The sequence below is a fragment of the Propithecus coquereli genome, unplaced genomic scaffold, assembly GCF_000956105.1.
Source record: "Propithecus coquereli isolate 6110/MARCELLA unplaced genomic scaffold, Pcoq_1.0 Scaffold256, whole genome shotgun sequence".
Lineage (NCBI taxonomy): Eukaryota > Metazoa > Chordata > Mammalia > Primates > Indriidae > Propithecus > Propithecus coquereli.
Window position 1 is genome coordinate 1,495,241 of NW_012148130.1, and position 17,003 is coordinate 1,512,243.

Below are 17,003 nucleotides of genomic sequence, written 5' to 3' on the forward strand. Positions count from 1 at the left end.
GGTGCCCCGCAACGCTGCTCACCACCCAATGACACACAGAAAAAGTTCATGGAAAGCTACACCGACCAAAGAAATGCAGGAAAACGGAGGAGTTTGCAGTATTTTGCGGCTACAATTGAAGTGACTAACCTGGTACCCAAGTCGTTTTGCATGAATGTTAGAGTATGGACAAGAGAAATTCCTAGAAGGGCAGTGGCTGGATCACAGGCTATGCGTTTGTGGGCCTGACCCATACGCCCAAATCCCCCCTCCCAGGGCCCTGCAAAATGATGGCCCCAAAGCAGAGAAGGCCTGGCAGGGACAGCCTCGCACAGGAAGTGTTGCCACTCACCTGGGGCTTGGCCATCTAATGCGTCACGCTCCCTTTCTGCAGACCTCGCAAACTTAGCCTGATCCAATTTCTTCCTCCACCCGCCTGTCCTCCCCCGTGCCCTGCCAGGCCTCCGCCCTCTCTGGAGGCCGCACCACGTCTGCCGGCTTCGTCAGGTCCTGGGAGGCTGCGGGCCGCTCTTGCCCTCACCCCTCCGGGGAGCCCACTCCATCTCATGCCACGGTCATGGCCCTCGCTGACGCCCTCGCCTCTTCCCTGGGAAGCCCAGGACCTCTGAGGGGTCCCCAGGATGGCCCTGCTCCCCATTCTCCGGCCACAGGCAGCAGCCAGGGCGTCCCTCCAAGCCACAGGTCACGTCAGCACCAATCTCTCTTCAGACCCCTCCGGCGCTTCCCTGCTTCCTTCGCAGCTGGGCTGAGCCCCGACTCCCAGCCCCAGCCAGGCCCTGCCTGATTCCCTGCCCCTTCCTCTTGCCCCACCTCACCCACCCAGCCCTCCCCTCTTCCTTCCCCTAAAGCCCGGGCTCCTTCCCAGGCCCTACCTGCCGCGTTTGCCCAGGCCACTCCCTCCCTGCACTGCCCTGCCCAAGTCTGTGCAAGAGACGGCCTCCCAGTCAGCTGTCCCCTCCTCAGTCCCTCCATAGCACAGCTGGAGCTGCCCCAAACCCTGCTGCGTCGTCCACCCGCCAGCACCCTGCGCTTGGACCTGACCTGCTGAGTTCTCCCCCAGTGCTCCACGAGGCTTGAACCTGCCCAGGAGCCCACAGTAGGACTGCTCAGATGGGGCCCAGGAGCTGGGCAGAAGGGTCCCCTCTGGGCCCTGACTTTTGTCTCCCTCCATCCTTGCTTCCCACCGGGCAGTGGGCTCCACCCCGTCCCCATGGGCCCCACAGATGGAACTCTGGAGAAAGGGCCTCCCCTCCCTTGTTTCGGCTGCCGTCCAGGTCCTTCTCGCAGGACCCCAGACCCCACAGGGCTTCCCTGGGCTCCCTCTCTGGGCTTTGTGCAATGGACTCTCCAAGGCACCCTTTCCCGCCCCAGAGACTCTGCTCTTCCCAAATCCCAGGCCAGCCGCGGCCACCTCTGGACACAAACCACGGAGCCTCTGCTCACAGCTGTGGCTGTCAGGGCCAGGGCCAGAAACATAACAGTAAGTTCCCAGTGGGTCGACCCCCACCCCCCACCACCCCCATCATCCTCAGTAAAGGTGGTGACCCTTTGGGGGGGCCCCAAGGGGTCATAATCCCCTTTTTACAAATGAGGAAACTGAGTCACAGAAGGGGGACAGGACTGGCCATGCCCTGCGGGCAGAACCTTGCAGAGTTCAGGCTCACAAGTGACAAGGGCGTGGGGCATTCTCTTGCCTGGACCATAGGAGGGGCTCTGGGGGCCGCAAAGGTTGGGGGCCTGACACAGAGCCTGGGAAGCAGGGCGTGCCCGGACCGCAGAGACCGAGGCGGTGTTAAGGATGCCCCAGCCCGCCACCTTGCAGCTCCCACAGTAAACCACTCCACAGCCACTTTTGAAATCAGCTTTATATCAAGATATAAAAATCTGGATCCTGTCTCGAAGGCACACATACAAAAGCAGTACTATCAAAACAATATTAACTGAGGGGAGTGGGTGTGGGAAGAAAAAATACATATATATAAAAAAGAAAAAAACCAGTATTAACAACATCAAACATGCTAACTCCTACAAATGTACAGAGATCTTGAGCGTCATCTACACTGGCCAATCCCCGGCCACAGCTCCGTAAGGCAGTACCTGGGGAAAGGGGACAGCCCAAGAAGTCCAAGGCATAAGCGAGGCTGCGTCATGCCTGAGTCTGAACTGCCCCTTCCGTGCCGAGAGGGGACTTTCGGGCCCTGGGAGCACAGGGCCTGCAGGGCAGCAGAGGCCAGGCAGGGAAACTGACTCCGGTTTTCCTGCAGTAGAGCGAGGCGCCCTGCAGGACAGGGTATGGGCGGAGGCCGCGCTGGGCGGGACAACGCCTCCCTAAGACGTCCACGAGCCAGTCCCCAGAGCCTGTGACCACGTTAGGTTACGTGGCGAACGGGAAGTTAGGCAGCAAATGGAATTAAGGTTGCTAATCGGGGACCTTAAAATAGGGAGATGACCTTGTTATCTGGGTAGGCCTGACGTCATCACAACGGTCCTTAAGAGTGGGGGAGGGAGGAGAGGAGGTGCCAGGGAGGTGCCAGAGGTGACAGGAAAAGGATTCAGCCACCCCCTGCTGGCTCTGAAGATGGAGGGGCCTCTAGGAACGTAAAGGCCAGGAAATGAACTCCCCACAGCCCCCAGAAGGCTCTGCAGACACCTTGCTCTTAGCCGTGTGGGACCTGCGACCTGCAGCGCTGTAAGACAGGTTCTTGCTGCGACCTGCTCAGCTTGCGGAGGTGTGTCACAGCCGCAGGAGGAAACTAATACAGAGGCCGAAGGGTCAGAGGTCGAGCTTGCCCTGCCCCTGCCCAGACCTCAGCCAGACGTCCAGGTGGCAGGGCCCATGGAGGCACCTGTGCCTGTCCCTGCATGGGGGCGGGGTAACCCTGAGAAGACCCAGGAGGCCTGGGCCCCACCGTGGTGGACACCAAGGCCTCCTGGGACCTTGGGATTGTAGGGAGGGGTCAAGGTCTGAGCCCCCGGGGCAGCCGGCAGGGGCCGTGGGGCAATCTGGAAGTGTCTCTGCTGCTGGCTCTGCTCCCAACACGCCACAAGCGCACAAGCCCCTTTCCGGGCCCCAGATAAGAGTTCCTTCCCTCTTTCCCTTCCAGGTCTGTCCTCGATTCCACACTTGCCGAGCCCAGCTCTTCGGGGCCTGGGCTGAAGGAGGCAGGATGGGTGCAGCTCGGCCCAGGCCCTCGGGGGCTGGAAGGGGCGCTCAGACCCGCCCACGAGGCAGACTGCAGAAGGGTCCCCTGGACACAGGACCACACTCTCCCTCCGGCTGCCCTCTGTGTGCACACAGTCAACTGCCGTTTTCAGAGAGGTTCTTAGGTGCTGTCCTGTCGGCTTCCCACAGTGGGTGCCCCGCCCCCACTGGGTACGGAAGCTGCCCAGGGGCCTGCACTCCACAGGGCTAGGCAGAAGCAGCAGCAGAATTTGGAGACTCATGAGGGGCCGGCCGTGAGCAAGCGCTGGTCTGAACATCCCCCAGGTGGGGTGGCTGCCCCAGGTGGGGTGGTACCGGTGCTTGCTGGGTGCTCACGAGCAGGTCAGGCTGCAGGAAAAGCTAACCAACCTTTATCAGGGAAAATAGGGACCTGCAGGGCTCCTGCACCTCTGTGTTGACATCCAGGATGCTCCGGATGCTTCTGACTTCGCTGGTGGATAGGTTCCCCTTGATGGCCAGGATGGCACTCAGGTGGCCTTTGCTGGCAAAGAGAGCATCCTGTGAGCCCAGCCAGTCACCAACACCCCCATTCGGACCCCTTCCCAGCTTCCCAGACTCCTGGCCAGTGCCACAGGGCCCCACGGCCAATCCCCTGCCCACGGGGAGCCTCCCTCGCCCCTGTCCACATGCTCCGGCAGCCGGCAGTCCCAAGAGCAGCCACGCTCCAGCCCACTCCAGGTCTTGCACCGGCTGTTCTGCCTGGAGTGCTCTTCCCCACACTTGAGATGACCAGCTCCTTCCCACCTTTAGGTCTCAGCTAAAATGTCACCTCCCCCAAGAGGCTTTCCCTAAAGTCAGCCCCTCCTGTTACTCATGACCTTGGCTAAACTCCCTTTACAGCTTACGATCATGGTATTTCTCTGCCTGATCACCTTAATCATCGCTGGCCCTCAACAGAAGGGGAGCCCCAGGGAGACCTGGCCTGGCCTGTGCTTCACTGCGTCCTGGCGCCTAGAACAGAGCGTGGTCCCTAGCAGGCTGCTACATGATTGCTGGTGGGATGGGTGGGTGAGCGGATGGTGGCCAGGTGCTTGTATGGGCGGGTGGAGCAGATCAGCCAGGGGCTGGACTAGGCGAAGCTGGGTCAACCCTGTCAAGGCCCATTCAGATTTTTCCCACCCTATCAGAGGACCGAGCCCAGAGAGAAACAATGTCCCTGGTTCACCAGCCCCTCAGGCAGCCAGGGGCTAAGTCTCCACTCCCGAACAGGAGCCCCAGGGCCCAGGGCACAGGTCCAGGCCCCCCCAAGGCTCCCCAGGCTGCGTAGTAGACCCTGGTCTCTCTGGTCTCAGGAGGCAGTGTCCCATAAGGCTGAGAGCATGGGCAGTGGAACAGGACTGCCTGGCCTTGTCACTTTAGCTCTACCTCTGCCTAGCGGTGTCACCTTGGACACATTCCTTAAGCTCTCCAGGCCTCGTTTGTAAAATGGGAATGAAAAATGTCAGCCTCGCAGGGCTGAGGCGAGGACTAAATGAACGAGTCCCGCACGCAGCAAAGGTAGCGGCCAGGACTGCGCCACTGCAGAACATCAGCATCTGGGCTCCTGATGCCGGCCCCAGAGGCCCCGCCACAGGGAGGTCTGGCAGGGCCACCCCGACTGCTCAGCACCCCTCGTTCTCACCTGAAGTCGGGGTAGCAGGTGGCATAAGTGGCCACCTCGATCTTGATAGCACTGGGGTCTTGCAGGCGAATGATCTCAGCAAGCGTGGGGAGGGCAGGATGCAGCCAGGTGGCAGCGGAGCCCTGCGGGCACAGGCGTGGCTGCCGGAGACCGCCCTTGCCCTCGCAGGCACCCAGGGGCCCAGAGAAGCTCAGGTCAGGAGCTGGCTGGGCTCGCAGAGGCCCTGAGGGTGCTGTCCTAGATCCTGAGGGCTGGGGGGAAAGAGGCAGCCCACCCCGGGGCTCAGGAGGGTGGGCAGGGGCTTACGTTCTGGGTGCAGAAGTGCTGGATGACATCGGCGTTGGCCAGGATGTGCCTTGCCAGCTGCTGCTGCTGCTCGGCCGTCTTGAGGACCAGGCAGCGCTTGCTGAGGCGGATGATGTACTCCTTGACCAGGTGCAGGTGCACGCTCTCCATGAGCTCCTGAGGGCAAGCAGCCAGGGTCGTGGGAGCCGACCGCTGACGGGGAGCTCCCCACCTCCCACTCCCAGATGCCGGAGTAAGAGTGCATACGTGTGCATGTATTCACAGGTGCGTGTGGGTGTGTGGGTGCACACACACGTGTTAGCCCTCGTGTCCGGGCCCAACCGCCAGCCCAGAGCGTGCTCACCTCCCGGAAACAGTCCTGCAGTTCTGAGAACTCGGGCAGCCTTCCGCCCACGGTGGCAATGATTTTCTCCAGAGTCTCCGCGGGGGTTGCCCAGTAGGTCTGCGTGAACTTCTTGAACAGCGGCTGAGATGGGGGAGGCAGGAAGTCTGGTCACGCCCCGGGAGAGGCAGGGCCGCCAGCCGTAGACCCGTGTGCCAGGCAGGAGGGCCAAAGGTGGCTCAAGGACTCCCAGGGAGCCCAGACAGAGCTCAGGCCCCTGCTCACAGACAGGAAGTGGAGGCAGGGTCTGTGCACCCTTCTCTAAGGTCGTCCAGCTGCGGCTCAGGGGCCAGGATGGCCTGTCTGCCGGCCCTGGGGCCTTTTCCACTGCCTCCCTCTTAAATAAATAAATTCCTGCATAAACAAAGCCTTGTGCTTGGCTGGGCCTGTGAGACCGGTGCCAAGGGATCCAGGGTCACTGGTAGGGCCTTCGCTACCCTCAGGCCACCCGTGGCCTCTAGCCCTGGACACTGGGCAAGGAACACCTCTTCCTTTTGAGGGACCCCCACCTCTGCTAAAGTTCCTCTGCTAAAGGAACTACTTTAATTCAAAGGGTTTTCTGTGGATTTCTTGACCCACAGCAGATGTGACCCTGGCTGCCAAAGGCCCCAAGCTTCAGGAGCTGGGAGCTGGGCACAGGGACGGGGGGCAGAAGGTCTGGAGAGCTGGAGGAAAAGTGTGAGCAGATTTGGGGACTGGGCTGGGTCTACTTGTCCAGGCCCTCGCAGCCCTGGCAGCCCCTCTCAGGCCAGGCCCCAGGACAAAGTGGTGGGCAAAGGCAGGACCCCTCTGGGGCCCCGCCACCTGGCACAGCAGCTTGCTCCATGCCTCTCACAGGCCCAGAGCGTGTCCTCCCCACACCTTGCGCTGCCGTGCCTCCCCCTGCCCCCGCGCTGGGCTCAGGAGGCTGCTACCTTCAGGTCCGCGAACAGGCTCTGGAGCAGGGCGTCGAAGCCGTGACGCTTGAGCTCACTCAGGGGGCCCAGCAGGAGGCTCAGGCGATCCTGGGGTACCTGCCACTTCTGCTCCATGGACGTCCTGGGAGATGGAGGCAGGGGGGTCACACCAGCCCTGCCCAGACTACAGCCCCACACCCAGGGAGGCAGTTAGCCCCTTCTCCTCACTCTAGAACCCTCGATGGCTCCCCATCCCCTGTGGGATCAAGTCCAAGTCCTCCCTCCTGTCCACGCTCTCCACACCCCCGGCACACACCGACAGCACATCCCCCTCTAACTGAGGGCCAGCCAGCGCCCCACGGCCAGTCTGCCCCTCTGCTTAGCAGGCATGACCGCTGTACCTACACTGTCCGGTTGTGTAAGGATAAAATAACGAGTAAATCGTTGGCGTGAGTGCACGAGCCACCCGGCATTGACGTTTGCTGCTGCTATTGCAGCCCGTCCTGTCCTTTCCCCACCCACCGTGCTAATTTCGAGAGTCCACGTCTTTGCCTGCGTGGCTCCTCCTCCCCTCCAGCCCAGCTACCCTCTCCCCCGCCAAGCGCTTGCCACCCCTCCCCACCCCGCCTCCCAGCACCCTCACCGGAAGGACAGGCAGTTGTTGATGTTGGCGATGACATTGGCCCTGTAATGTCTCAGCTTTTTGCATCTCTCCAGAAATTCGTCAAAGGTGCGCTGGTAGCTGGTAAAACCAGAAGGGGCACATTCAGGACCAGCACAAACACCGGGACACAGCAGCCTCCAGCCGCCCTGCCAGTGGGTTCACAGAGCCTTTTCCCTTTGTCTCCCCGCAGCTCAGGGAGGGCCACTAGCCCCTCAGTGGCACGCACGTGGCTTCCGGGGGTGGGGGCGGGGGGGGCAGGTAAGGCCAGTGGGCCCAGAGCCCCTCCAGGGCTCCTGAAGAGAGCGTGAGCCCTGTGCTGCTGTCCCCAGAACCCCATCGCTGGAAGACCAGAGGGGTGTGGCTGGCTGGAGGAGTCCTGGGGGTGTGTGTGAAGGGGTGGCAGGGGTCTCAGTCCCTCCCGGGGCATCCTCTTTGAAGCTGGAGGCTGCTCTGCTGGGAGCTTTGCTGACTGGGGGACAGGAAGTTCCACACTCAGTCCTGCGGGGGGTCAGACCTCCTGAGGCTCTCAGCACCCGGGGGTCGGGGGGACTGATCCAGCTTGGACCCCACCTGAGGCACAGGCAGGGGCCATGGCTCTGAGCAGGTGGCCGCCGGCCCGTCCTGTGCAGCACATGCACCACCCACCTGCGCAGGAGCGCGGCCAGCTCCACCAGCAGCACTTGCTTTATCTGCGCGCCCAAGTCGGGGGTGATGCTCTCTGCCTTGGCCTGGGCCTGGGAGATGATCTGCAGGGTGGTGGTGGGTGGGCTGAGCAGGGGCTCCCTGGACTGGGGCTGGGGTGGGGTGGGGAGCATGCTGGAACAGGGGGTGCCAGGAGGTGGGCAGCACATGCACAAGGAGTGTATGGGCTGTACGCGTGCACGGTGCAGGCTGTCTGTGGGGCAGACCCGGTACCTGGAGGATGTCGATGGCCAGCTCACTGTGGCAGTGGCCATCCAACCTCTGGGGGGCCACATCCTGGGCCCAGTGCTGTGACTCCAGCTCCAGGGCACGGGCCATCAGCTCCTTCACATTGGCCTGGGGGGAGGAGGGGCAGGTCATCGTAGCACTGACCCACCTCCCTGCTCACCTGGAAGTCGCTGTCACACTCCTTGCCCAGGCCCAGTCTGTCTCTGATCCCCCCTTCCTTGCCTTCCTGCCCCTCCCTGGCCCAGGCCCTGGCCCGGCGCAGGACTCACCGCCTCGTTGGATAGGAACGAGGCCTCCAGCAGCCGGATCTGCTTCGGGGGCAGGAGGCTCCCAAGCCCAACACCCTGCAGCTCAGCCGCCAGCTTGGGGCTGTTGATGACGTCACTGTGGGCAGAGGGAGGCTGGCATGTGGAGAGCTGCACCCACTCAGCACTGTCCCTCAATAAGGAGCCACCTTCCCAGACTTGGCCTCCAGTCCCCAGCAGGCCCAGGCTCCCCTGCACCCTGAAGCACCCCCATCCCCATTCCCTGGTTCAGATGATGGGTCCTCTGTCTGCTCAGTTTGGTTCAGACCAGAAACCCTGAAATCATCGTCGTGCCTCCCGACTCTCAGCCCCACATCCACGCCTGCTTCAAAATAGCCCCCCAAACCCATTAGCCTCGAGCCACCCTCGTGCCCTGCCGGCCCCCCATTCTCACCTGCTTGTGCAGGAGCCTCCTCCCCACCTCTCTGCCCCTGCCCTGCCCCCAACAGCCCCTTCTCCACCCAGCGGCCAGCGCCACCTTTCAGATCTGATCTCCCTGCCCCAAGTCAGCTCCTGGTCACAGCGCCCTGAGACCCAGCCAGACCTTGGGCAACTCGCCCGCCCTGCCCGCCCCACCAGGCCAGCCCTGCAGCCCCCAGAGGGTGGGCCGGCCAGGGCAGGAAGGGCTGCCCCTGAACTGTTCCATGGAGGCGTCTCAGCTCACTCTCGTGGCGCCTCTGCGGGGTCCCTGAGGTCCCAGGGGACCTGCCTAGCCCTGGCACTTCCAAAGGGGCCTTTGCTTGGAGGCTTAAGGATGACCCTCTCTGTGCCCCTCACCCGGTCTAGACGCAGACTGCGTCCCTCTGTTCCCCACACTTCTGGCCACACAGACTTCAACAATGCCTCCCTGGACACCCCGTCACCAGGGCTCCATGCCCAGGCTGGCCTTAGTTTCCTGCTGTGCTAACCCCACTGGGCCCCAGGCTAGGAGACCCTGAGGTCACTGGGACAGGAAGGCTCACAGGCAGAGGTGCCAGTGCCTGGTACTTCCTGGTGAGTCAGGACACACAAGTAGGAACTGGCTTGGAGCTGGACTATCCCTCCTGCAGCCCCTGTCCTGTGCCCATGCCCCTATGCCCTACTGACTCCTCACCCACTACCCCTCTGGGCCCTTCCCGTGTCCTCCTGTCGGAGCTGACCCATCGGCACCAACTGAGCCCACTGCCGCCCAAAGGTCCTCAGGCCCTCAGACACAGCCCACACTATTTGCACCTCCAGGCTTCACGCCTGGAGCTGGGCCAGCAGTGGCCGAGCCCCCACAATAAGAGCCCCTGGCCTCCCGTGCCCTGGGCACTTCCACCCTGCAGAACATGTCCCTCCCCACGCAGTCTGTGTGAAGGAGGGGCACACACAGCGATCCAGGCGTCTCGGCCAGTCAGGGGATGCCTGAGGCTATACCCAGCTGGGGTACCAGCTGTCCCCCATTGGCACAGCCACCTCCCGCCTGAGGAGCTCCAGGCCTCAGCGGCCAGAACCCAGCTCTGCCATGGGCTCACAAGGTGACCCACACGGGATCTTTCCAACAGGACCCCTGGCCCTATCCTGCCCCTGCTAGTCGTCCTGCCTAAGGGGGCCCACATAGCCTGCGAGATAAATCCAAACACCCTGACCAGTTCTGCTGGGCTCCCAGAGCGTCCCAGGGGTCAGCCTCAGGCGCTGAAAGATGCCATGCCCTTTGCCAGGAACACCATCCTCCCTCCCACCTCCTGCCCTGCCTGGCCTGTCCCCTCCCCAGCCTGACTCCCTCACATCCATTAGACTGGAGCGGGGACACTGCTCCCGCAGAGACACTAGGCTGGCTTCCCTGACCCCCGTAGGCCTGCTCTGGGTCCTCGTTGTTGGCTCCATCCCCTCCTCAGACTGGGAGCTCATAAAGGAATGAAGTCCCTGCCATTCTCTGGGCCTCAGTTTCCCCAGCTGCAGAATGTGGCTGAGGCCCAGGAAATTAAGGGCTCCAAGTGCAAAGCAGCCCAGCCCCAGCCCCGTCCCTGTGCCCAGGCCCTGACCTGGCATGCCCGGTTCCGTCCTTCTGAGTCCAAATCCCACCCCTGCACTCTCAGATCCCCGATTCTGCAAGCGCTGGCCCCACTGAAAACAGCTCCCTTCGCGCCTCAACACCCCTCCTGCAGAGCAGACCCCTCCCTGCCCCGGGTTGGGGGGAGGGGGGCAGCCCGCCGCTCACTTGGGGTAGAGGTTCTGCACCCAGACCAGCAGCATGTAGGTGTCGCGCTCGCACAGCTCGAACTGCGCCATGGCGGCCAGCTGGGCCGCGAAGTACTCGTGGTAGCTCTGGGCATAGGTCGCCACCACGCCGAACTCGGGCGGGAACAGCGGCTTCAGCCTCTCCACCACGGCCTCCAGGTCCTCCTTCATGGTGCGGCCCATGTGCAGGAAGACGCTCTCGGCCTCCGAGCGGCCCTCGGCGCCCTCGGCCGGCCGCCGGCCCATACGCTCCTCGGCCGCCTGGGCCACGCCGCGCCGCCACAGCTGCAGCCAGCGCCGCGGACGCGTGGCCGCCAGCGCCGAGGTCCCCGGCTCCGCCTCCGCCTGGCGGTCCTCGCGCTCCTGCTCGGCCACCACGGCCAGCGCCTGGTGCAGCCGCTCGGGCGCCACCTCCAGCGGCCGGCGCAGCACACCGAGCGCCTGGTCGCGCAGCAGCGCGTACAGCGCCTCCACCTTGCTCTGGCGCCGCACCAGCTCCTCCTCGCCCGCGCCGCCCGCCGCCGCCGCCGCCTGCAGCTCCCGCTCCAGCGCCAGCAGCGGCCGCGCCGCCTCCAGCCGCCCGCGCTCCAGGGCCGCCTTGAGCTCCTCCACTGCGCCCAGAAAGCCGCGTTAGCGCCGGCGCCCCGGGCCGCCCCCAGAGGGTGCAGGCCGGGTCCCCGACAGGACGGAGGCCTGGTCGCCCCCTCCCCTGCCCGCCCCACTGGGGCACTGGTGAAAGCGGGAGGCACACACACCTCCAAGCCCAGCTTGCTGCCCCCCGGTCCCGAGTGGGTGGCTCATCCATGCCCATGCGCTCCTACCCTACCCAGGCCGGCCTGGCTCTAACGCACCAGCCCTGGGCCCAGCCTACCTGTGGGCAGTGGGCCATCCAGCCCTGGCCTGGGCTCAGGCTCGCCCTGCGGCTCTGTTGAGCCCGACTGGCCCTTCTTCTTCTTTCCCTTGGTGAAGACACTGAACATGTTGGCCAGTCCCTTTGGCTTCTTCTTCTTGGAAAGCTTTTCCTCCTTCCTGTCTCGGGCTACCTCAGCCTCCAGGGATGGCACCAAGTCCTCAGAGGAGGCCTCTGACTCTGCCTCTGACGTAGAGGGCAACTTTTGGGGGCTTCTGGGTAAGTCGAGGGTCCCTGGCACAGGCTGCTGGCCCGGAAGACCTTGGAAAAATGTCATCATCTTCAGCATCACCCTGGCTCAGACCTGCAGGTTGTGAGGAGGGAGGATGAAGAAGTCAGTGGCCACGGTGCACTGGCCCTGGCTCCGGGCTCCCAGGCCCGAGCGCTCAGCTGCGGTGTCCGCACTGAGCGTGCTTGGTCTGTTTTCACTCGTACAGCCACCGGGGCTCTGGCCATCTCCTGGCCTAGCAGAGCCCCAACAGCTCTGCTCCCTTCTCTCCACCCACAGCTCCTTTTCCAATACCTGGAGGCCCCTCCCAGAACCACCCCTGGGACGCCAAGCTGCCGGGACAGAGGGGCCTTCACTTCATTTTGGCAAATCCTTCCTTGACAGCCCACCCCCTGGGCAGGAGGAAGGGACTGTAGTGAGTACTTCCCTGGATCCCACGAGACCCTGGGGAAGAGCCAGGGCTGGGGCTGCTGTCCCTTTGACAGAGCAAGAACAGAGGTCCAGAAGGGTCAGTGCCATGCCCGGGTCACAGAGCACCAGAAGCTGACCTGAGGCAGGAGCCCAGGCCCCTCCTGCCTAGCTGCACCTTGCCCAGTTCCCACCGCGCCGGGGGACCGTGGAAGGCTGTCATGAGCAGGAACTCGGCTGCTCCTGCTGGGCCACGAGGGGCAGAGATTGACTCCTCTGCCAGCCCTGGGGCTCAGATCTACAGAAGCCATAGGGGGTGGGAAGGGACCTTGGAGACCCTTTCACATGTCATGGGCAGTTAAGAGCTCAGCAAGGCACAGGGCTGCCTGAGGTCACACAGCAACTTGGGCCCAGAAACCAGGCTTCCTGGCTTCTGCCCCAGCCTGCCTGCTCGCAAACAGGGTGACATAGCCACAAAAGCTTCCTGTTTTTGCACCCTTCCTGGGTGCCCACCCCATCTCTTCCTTTCCAGCATCCGGAAAGGGTGTTGTTATTTAGGTTTAAAATGTCCCTATGGTCAATAGCTTGGGCTTGGAACTCAGATCACCTGGCTCCAGAGCCCGGCGCTTCCCCTGCCCGTGTTCCCCACTGCCCTGCAAGCTGCATCCAGAGAAGCAGGACCCTCCCCAGCACCCTGACCATTGTCAAAGCAAGGCCAGGACCACTGCAGGGGAGCATGGCTGACCCTAAGGGAGGGCTGGGCCTCCCTGGTCACTGGGGTGACCTGTAACCATGGTGCCACCTGCCCACCCCACCCCCAAAAATAAATATATCAAGCTGTGTCTCATGTATCATGATGACTTAGAGTAACCCCTGCAACAGCCTTGTAAAGCAGACAGGATGACCCACCATCCAGAAGGAGAAACTGAGGCTGGGGGTGGGGGTGCCTGCCCCAAGCACAGCAGGCACGGGGGCTGAGTTCAGGCCTGTCAGACCCTTCCCACAGCCCCAGCTGCTGCCTCCACTGGCCCAGCTATCCTACCCCATTCCCTCAGGGGGTTGCCCCATACCCTGGGGCTTGGCCAGAGCCACTTGGGGGACAGAAAGCCTGGGCTCCTCCCACCCCCAGCCCCTGCCATCTCACCTGGTACCCTGGGCAGAGTCCCACACTCCTGGACCCCAGTTGCTCCCTAGTACCGTTTGGGCTGAGAGCTCCACTTCAGGACCAAGCAGGAATTGCCCCGGGGAGCTCCAAAGCCAAGGTCCCCAGGTGCAAGGCCACTGGACACTTCTGCCCTGCCCACCCACTGGCCCAGCTTCCCCTCCCAACCCATCTCATTTGCACGCCAGGCACCGCAGGAGCTGGTCTATCCAGCAGGGCTGCTCAGCCCCACCCTGGGCACCCAGGCCCCACCCCTGCCGTCCTCCGAGAGTGGGAGAGGAGCCACCCTGACCAGCAGTGCTGCCCACCAGCCTCACTGTCCCACCCCTCCCCGTAGGACACAACTCCTCAGTCCCCACACAGTCCAGGCCCTCTCCGTCCTCCAGGCCCAGCTCCTGCAGGTCCCCTGCAGCATGACTGGCCTCTCCCCTCTCCGGCAAAAACCCCTGCCCATCAAGGTCCCACAGCTGGACCCCGGGCCTCGTCCCAGGTCTCGACTCTCAGAGGCAGCTGGCGCAGCGGGAAGAGAAACGGCCGCGGGCTCTCTGCACCTCTCACCGGCGTGTGGACTGACACCCCCTTCCTTCACAGGCCTGTGTCCCCACCTCTGGAATGGGCATGAGGACCCCACCTCGTTGCGCTGCTGAGAGGATGTGGCAAAACCGCCCCTGCAGGGGCACCTGGCTGGGCTCAGCAAGGGTGAGTACGCTGTGTGCCTGTGTCTGTCCTGCAGGCACCGCCAGGCGTGCCGCAGGGGCAGCAGGAGGGCGGGAAGGCACCCCTTAAAGCCCGGGCTCTGACTGCCCACTGAGGCGGGAAGGGGCCTGCAGAGTAACCGCGGCCACAGCTCCACGGAGGCTCCCGGGCTCCCCTCAGCCGCTTCTGCCCGGCTGGGGCTGAGGGCCGCACGGCCTCCCTGCTCCCTGGGCCTGGCTCCTCTCTCCTGGGGCGCAGCCATCCCCGATGAGGACATCCAGGCACAGGCAAGGAAGTGACTTGGCCTAAGTCACACAGCCAGGGAGTCACGCCACAGGGCTGGGCCTTCCTACGGCGAAGGGAAGGGCGACCCGGCGCCTGCCCGCCAGCCCCGCCCTCGCTGCCTCTCGCTGGACGGGGCCTCAGTTTCCCCAGCAGTGGGGCTGCCCGAAGCCAGGGACCCTTGGAGTGTCTCCTGCGCTGTGTCAGGCCGTTCCCTCGGGGAATCCGGCCGGGGACTCGGGGCCAGGGCGAGAAGCTGAGTGGCGCGGCGGGGGACGGACGCACGGAGGCAGAGGTCACTTACTGTGTCCGGGCCGGGCCGCCGCTGTCCCGGCCCCAGCTCGGCGCGGCCTGAAATAGTCGCAGGCTCCGCCCCCGCCCCGCCCGCCGCAACCGCGGAAAACCCGCGGGCGGAGGCCAAGGCCCGGCGTGGCGGGGGCTGTGTGCCGGTGTCCCGGTGTCCGGGTGGCGCCAGGCTGGCCCAGCGGGAGGGAGGGAGGCGCGGGTCGCTGCCTCCCACCAGCCCGGGCAGGGGTGGCGGGGCGGACCTTGTGTCGCCGGGAATGTGGGGCACCGGGAAGGACCCGGGGGCACCGGGATCCGTCCGGAGCCGCCGGGCTCATTGTCCGACGACAGCTGCTGATAGGCTGCCCCGAGGGGGCCGCGCTCAGGGCCACTTTCTGCGTCACAGAGCCAGCATCCACCCCGGCTCAGGGCTCAGGGCCGCGCCCGCGTCCCACCCTGACTCCCTCAGCCGCCAAGCTCGCCCCTCTGGGCAGAGCGCTCCGCTGTGCAGGCATGGAGGGGGCTTCCTGGAGGAGGCGTCCTAAAGGGAGGGGGCTGCAGCACCAGCCAGAGCACTGAGGGCTGTGCACGGCCGCCTGCTGGGGGCCTTGCTTGAAGCCAGGAACTGCTCAGAAAGGTGAAGTGACTTACCCGGGGGACACGGGCAGTAAATGACAGAGTGTGAGTCCACGCAGGCCTGGAGGACTCCCGCTGAGCACTGCCCTCTCTGGGACTGGCTCGGAGCTGCCAGGGAGCCGGCTCAGGCTTGCCCGTCACTTGGCCCAGGGTTGCCCACTCAGCACTGCCGCGAGCAGGTCCCAGCACTTTCCGGTGCTCAGTTTCCCCTTCCAAACAGTGGCTCGGGTTCTGCGGGATGGAGGGGCGGGGAGGCTGGGTGGAGGTGTGCGAGGGGAGCTTAACTTCCTTCCCCCTTTCACAGCCTAGGAATTCCTGCCCTCTGGAAAGGACCGTGTCATTTAGGAATTTCCCAGCTGGGCACCAGCTGCCCTTTTGCTCCTTGCTGGAACCTCTGCTCTTCCCCTCTGTGTCCAGCTCCTCTGTCCCCTCCTCCTGCTCCCTCCTCCTCTCCCCCTCCCCCCGCCAGCCTGGGCACTGGTCCGCCAGAGCTGGGAGGGGCAGCTGAGTGAGGGGTACATTCAGGGGGTGCCCCTTGGGACTGAGAACTTCCTCTTCCTCTTCAGGAGTGGTGGCCAAGTGCCAGGTTTGAGCTTAGGCTGTCGTCTACCCTGTCCCTGGGGGGCTTACAGGGGCAGGGCACAGGAGGCTGCCAGGAGAGGGGCGTAGACTGCATACCCCATCCCTTCTCTCCCCAAGGTCCTGGAGATGACATTTTTCAGATGAGTCAACAGAGCCACAGGTCCCTGAGGCTGGGAGGTCATTCCATCAGCTCCACGGTGCACAGATGGGAAGACGGGTCAGGCCAGCCCAAGTGCAGCCAGACACGGATGATGGGATGAGAACCACGGGGTCCTGGCCCGACGCCGGCTGTGGCCTCATTGTGCAATCCCCACGAGGCTCTCCTGCCAGACTCTGCCCCATCCGGCCTCGCTCCTAGCTCCACGCAGATTGGGAAGTGGCTAGGGAAGCCTGCAGGGGGGAGGGGCTGTCAGGCCCGCAAGACCCCACTATCCCTTCAGAGCCAGCACCTGGTCAGCCTGGGCTTTGCAGGGCAGGGGCAGGGCCACCAACCTTGTCCCCAGCTGCCCACAGTGGCTCACCAAGAGCAACTGCTAGGGATTGGGGAAAGAGAACACTGCCTTCCGCCTGCGTGGTGCACCAGTCACTTCCTCTCTTCAAGTTCAGTCCCCAACAGAAGGGAAACCTGAAAACGGGGCCACATAGAGGGCTGAGGGATGACATCCAGGGGCCCATGGGGCAGGAGCTCTGCTTACCCCGCTTTGGCAGATGAGGAAACTGTCCTCAAGAGGCCAAGCACCTCCAGCCAAGGAGCACCCCCCGGCAGGAAATGAGCATCAGATGCTGCTTGGGAATGTGACCAGCTGCTGTCCTCTTTCCCACCTCCCAGGGGATAGGCCAGGGCAGTGGGTGGTTCCACCAGGCAGGGAAGGCAGCAGGCAGGAGCACACGGGCAATGACCCCCCAGTCCAGCCCCGAAGTCAAGTTCGCCAGCACCTGGCCAGGAGCCACAGTCAGCCCAGGCCTCATGGGACATCCCCTCCCTTCCTTCTGCTTGAGCAATGACAGCTGACTTTTTATTTTTTAAAATTATGATAAAATACACATAACAAAATTTACCATTTTAACCACTGTAAGTGCACAGTTCTGTGGCATTAAGTACACGCACGTTGCTGGGCAACCATCACCGCCCTCCACCGCCGGAACTCTTCTCACCTTGCAAAACCGGGACTCTGTGCCCACCAGGCAACAGTTTCCCGTGCCCTCCGCCCTCAGCCTCTGGCGACCGCCCTTCTACTGGCTGCTCTGCGGCTTTGACTACTCCAGGGACCTCGCGTAATTGGG

At 63.6% G+C, this 17,003-nt stretch overlaps 1 protein-coding gene across 2 annotated transcripts; it reads right to left on the bottom strand.

Moving 5' to 3' along the window:
• Positions 1–1,875: 1,875 nt before the first annotated feature.
• TNFAIP2 (tumor necrosis factor, alpha-induced protein 2) lies at positions 1,876–14,543 on the bottom strand. Of its 2 annotated transcripts, XM_012647126.1 has the most exons (12): positions 14,521–14,543; positions 11,401–11,743; positions 10,510–11,140; positions 8,292–8,406; positions 8,008–8,130; positions 7,738–7,838; positions 7,072–7,170; positions 6,447–6,570; positions 5,494–5,616; positions 5,151–5,306; positions 4,845–4,966; positions 3,563–3,704 (listed from the first exon to the last, which is right to left on the bottom strand). In XM_012647126.1, the coding sequence occupies exons 2-12, from the start codon at positions 11,726–11,728 to the stop codon at positions 3,563–3,565; spliced, it is 2,064 nt and encodes a 687-aa protein (XP_012502580.1). In that variant the 5' UTR covers positions 11,729–11,743; positions 14,521–14,543. The 2 variants fall into 2 exon arrangements, with proteins under 2 accessions (XP_012502579.1, XP_012502580.1); XM_012647125.1 differs by lacking the exon at positions 14,521–14,543 and having other exon boundaries at positions 1,876–3,704; positions 11,401–11,728.
• Between the last annotated feature and the right edge of the window lie 2,460 nt (positions 14,544–17,003).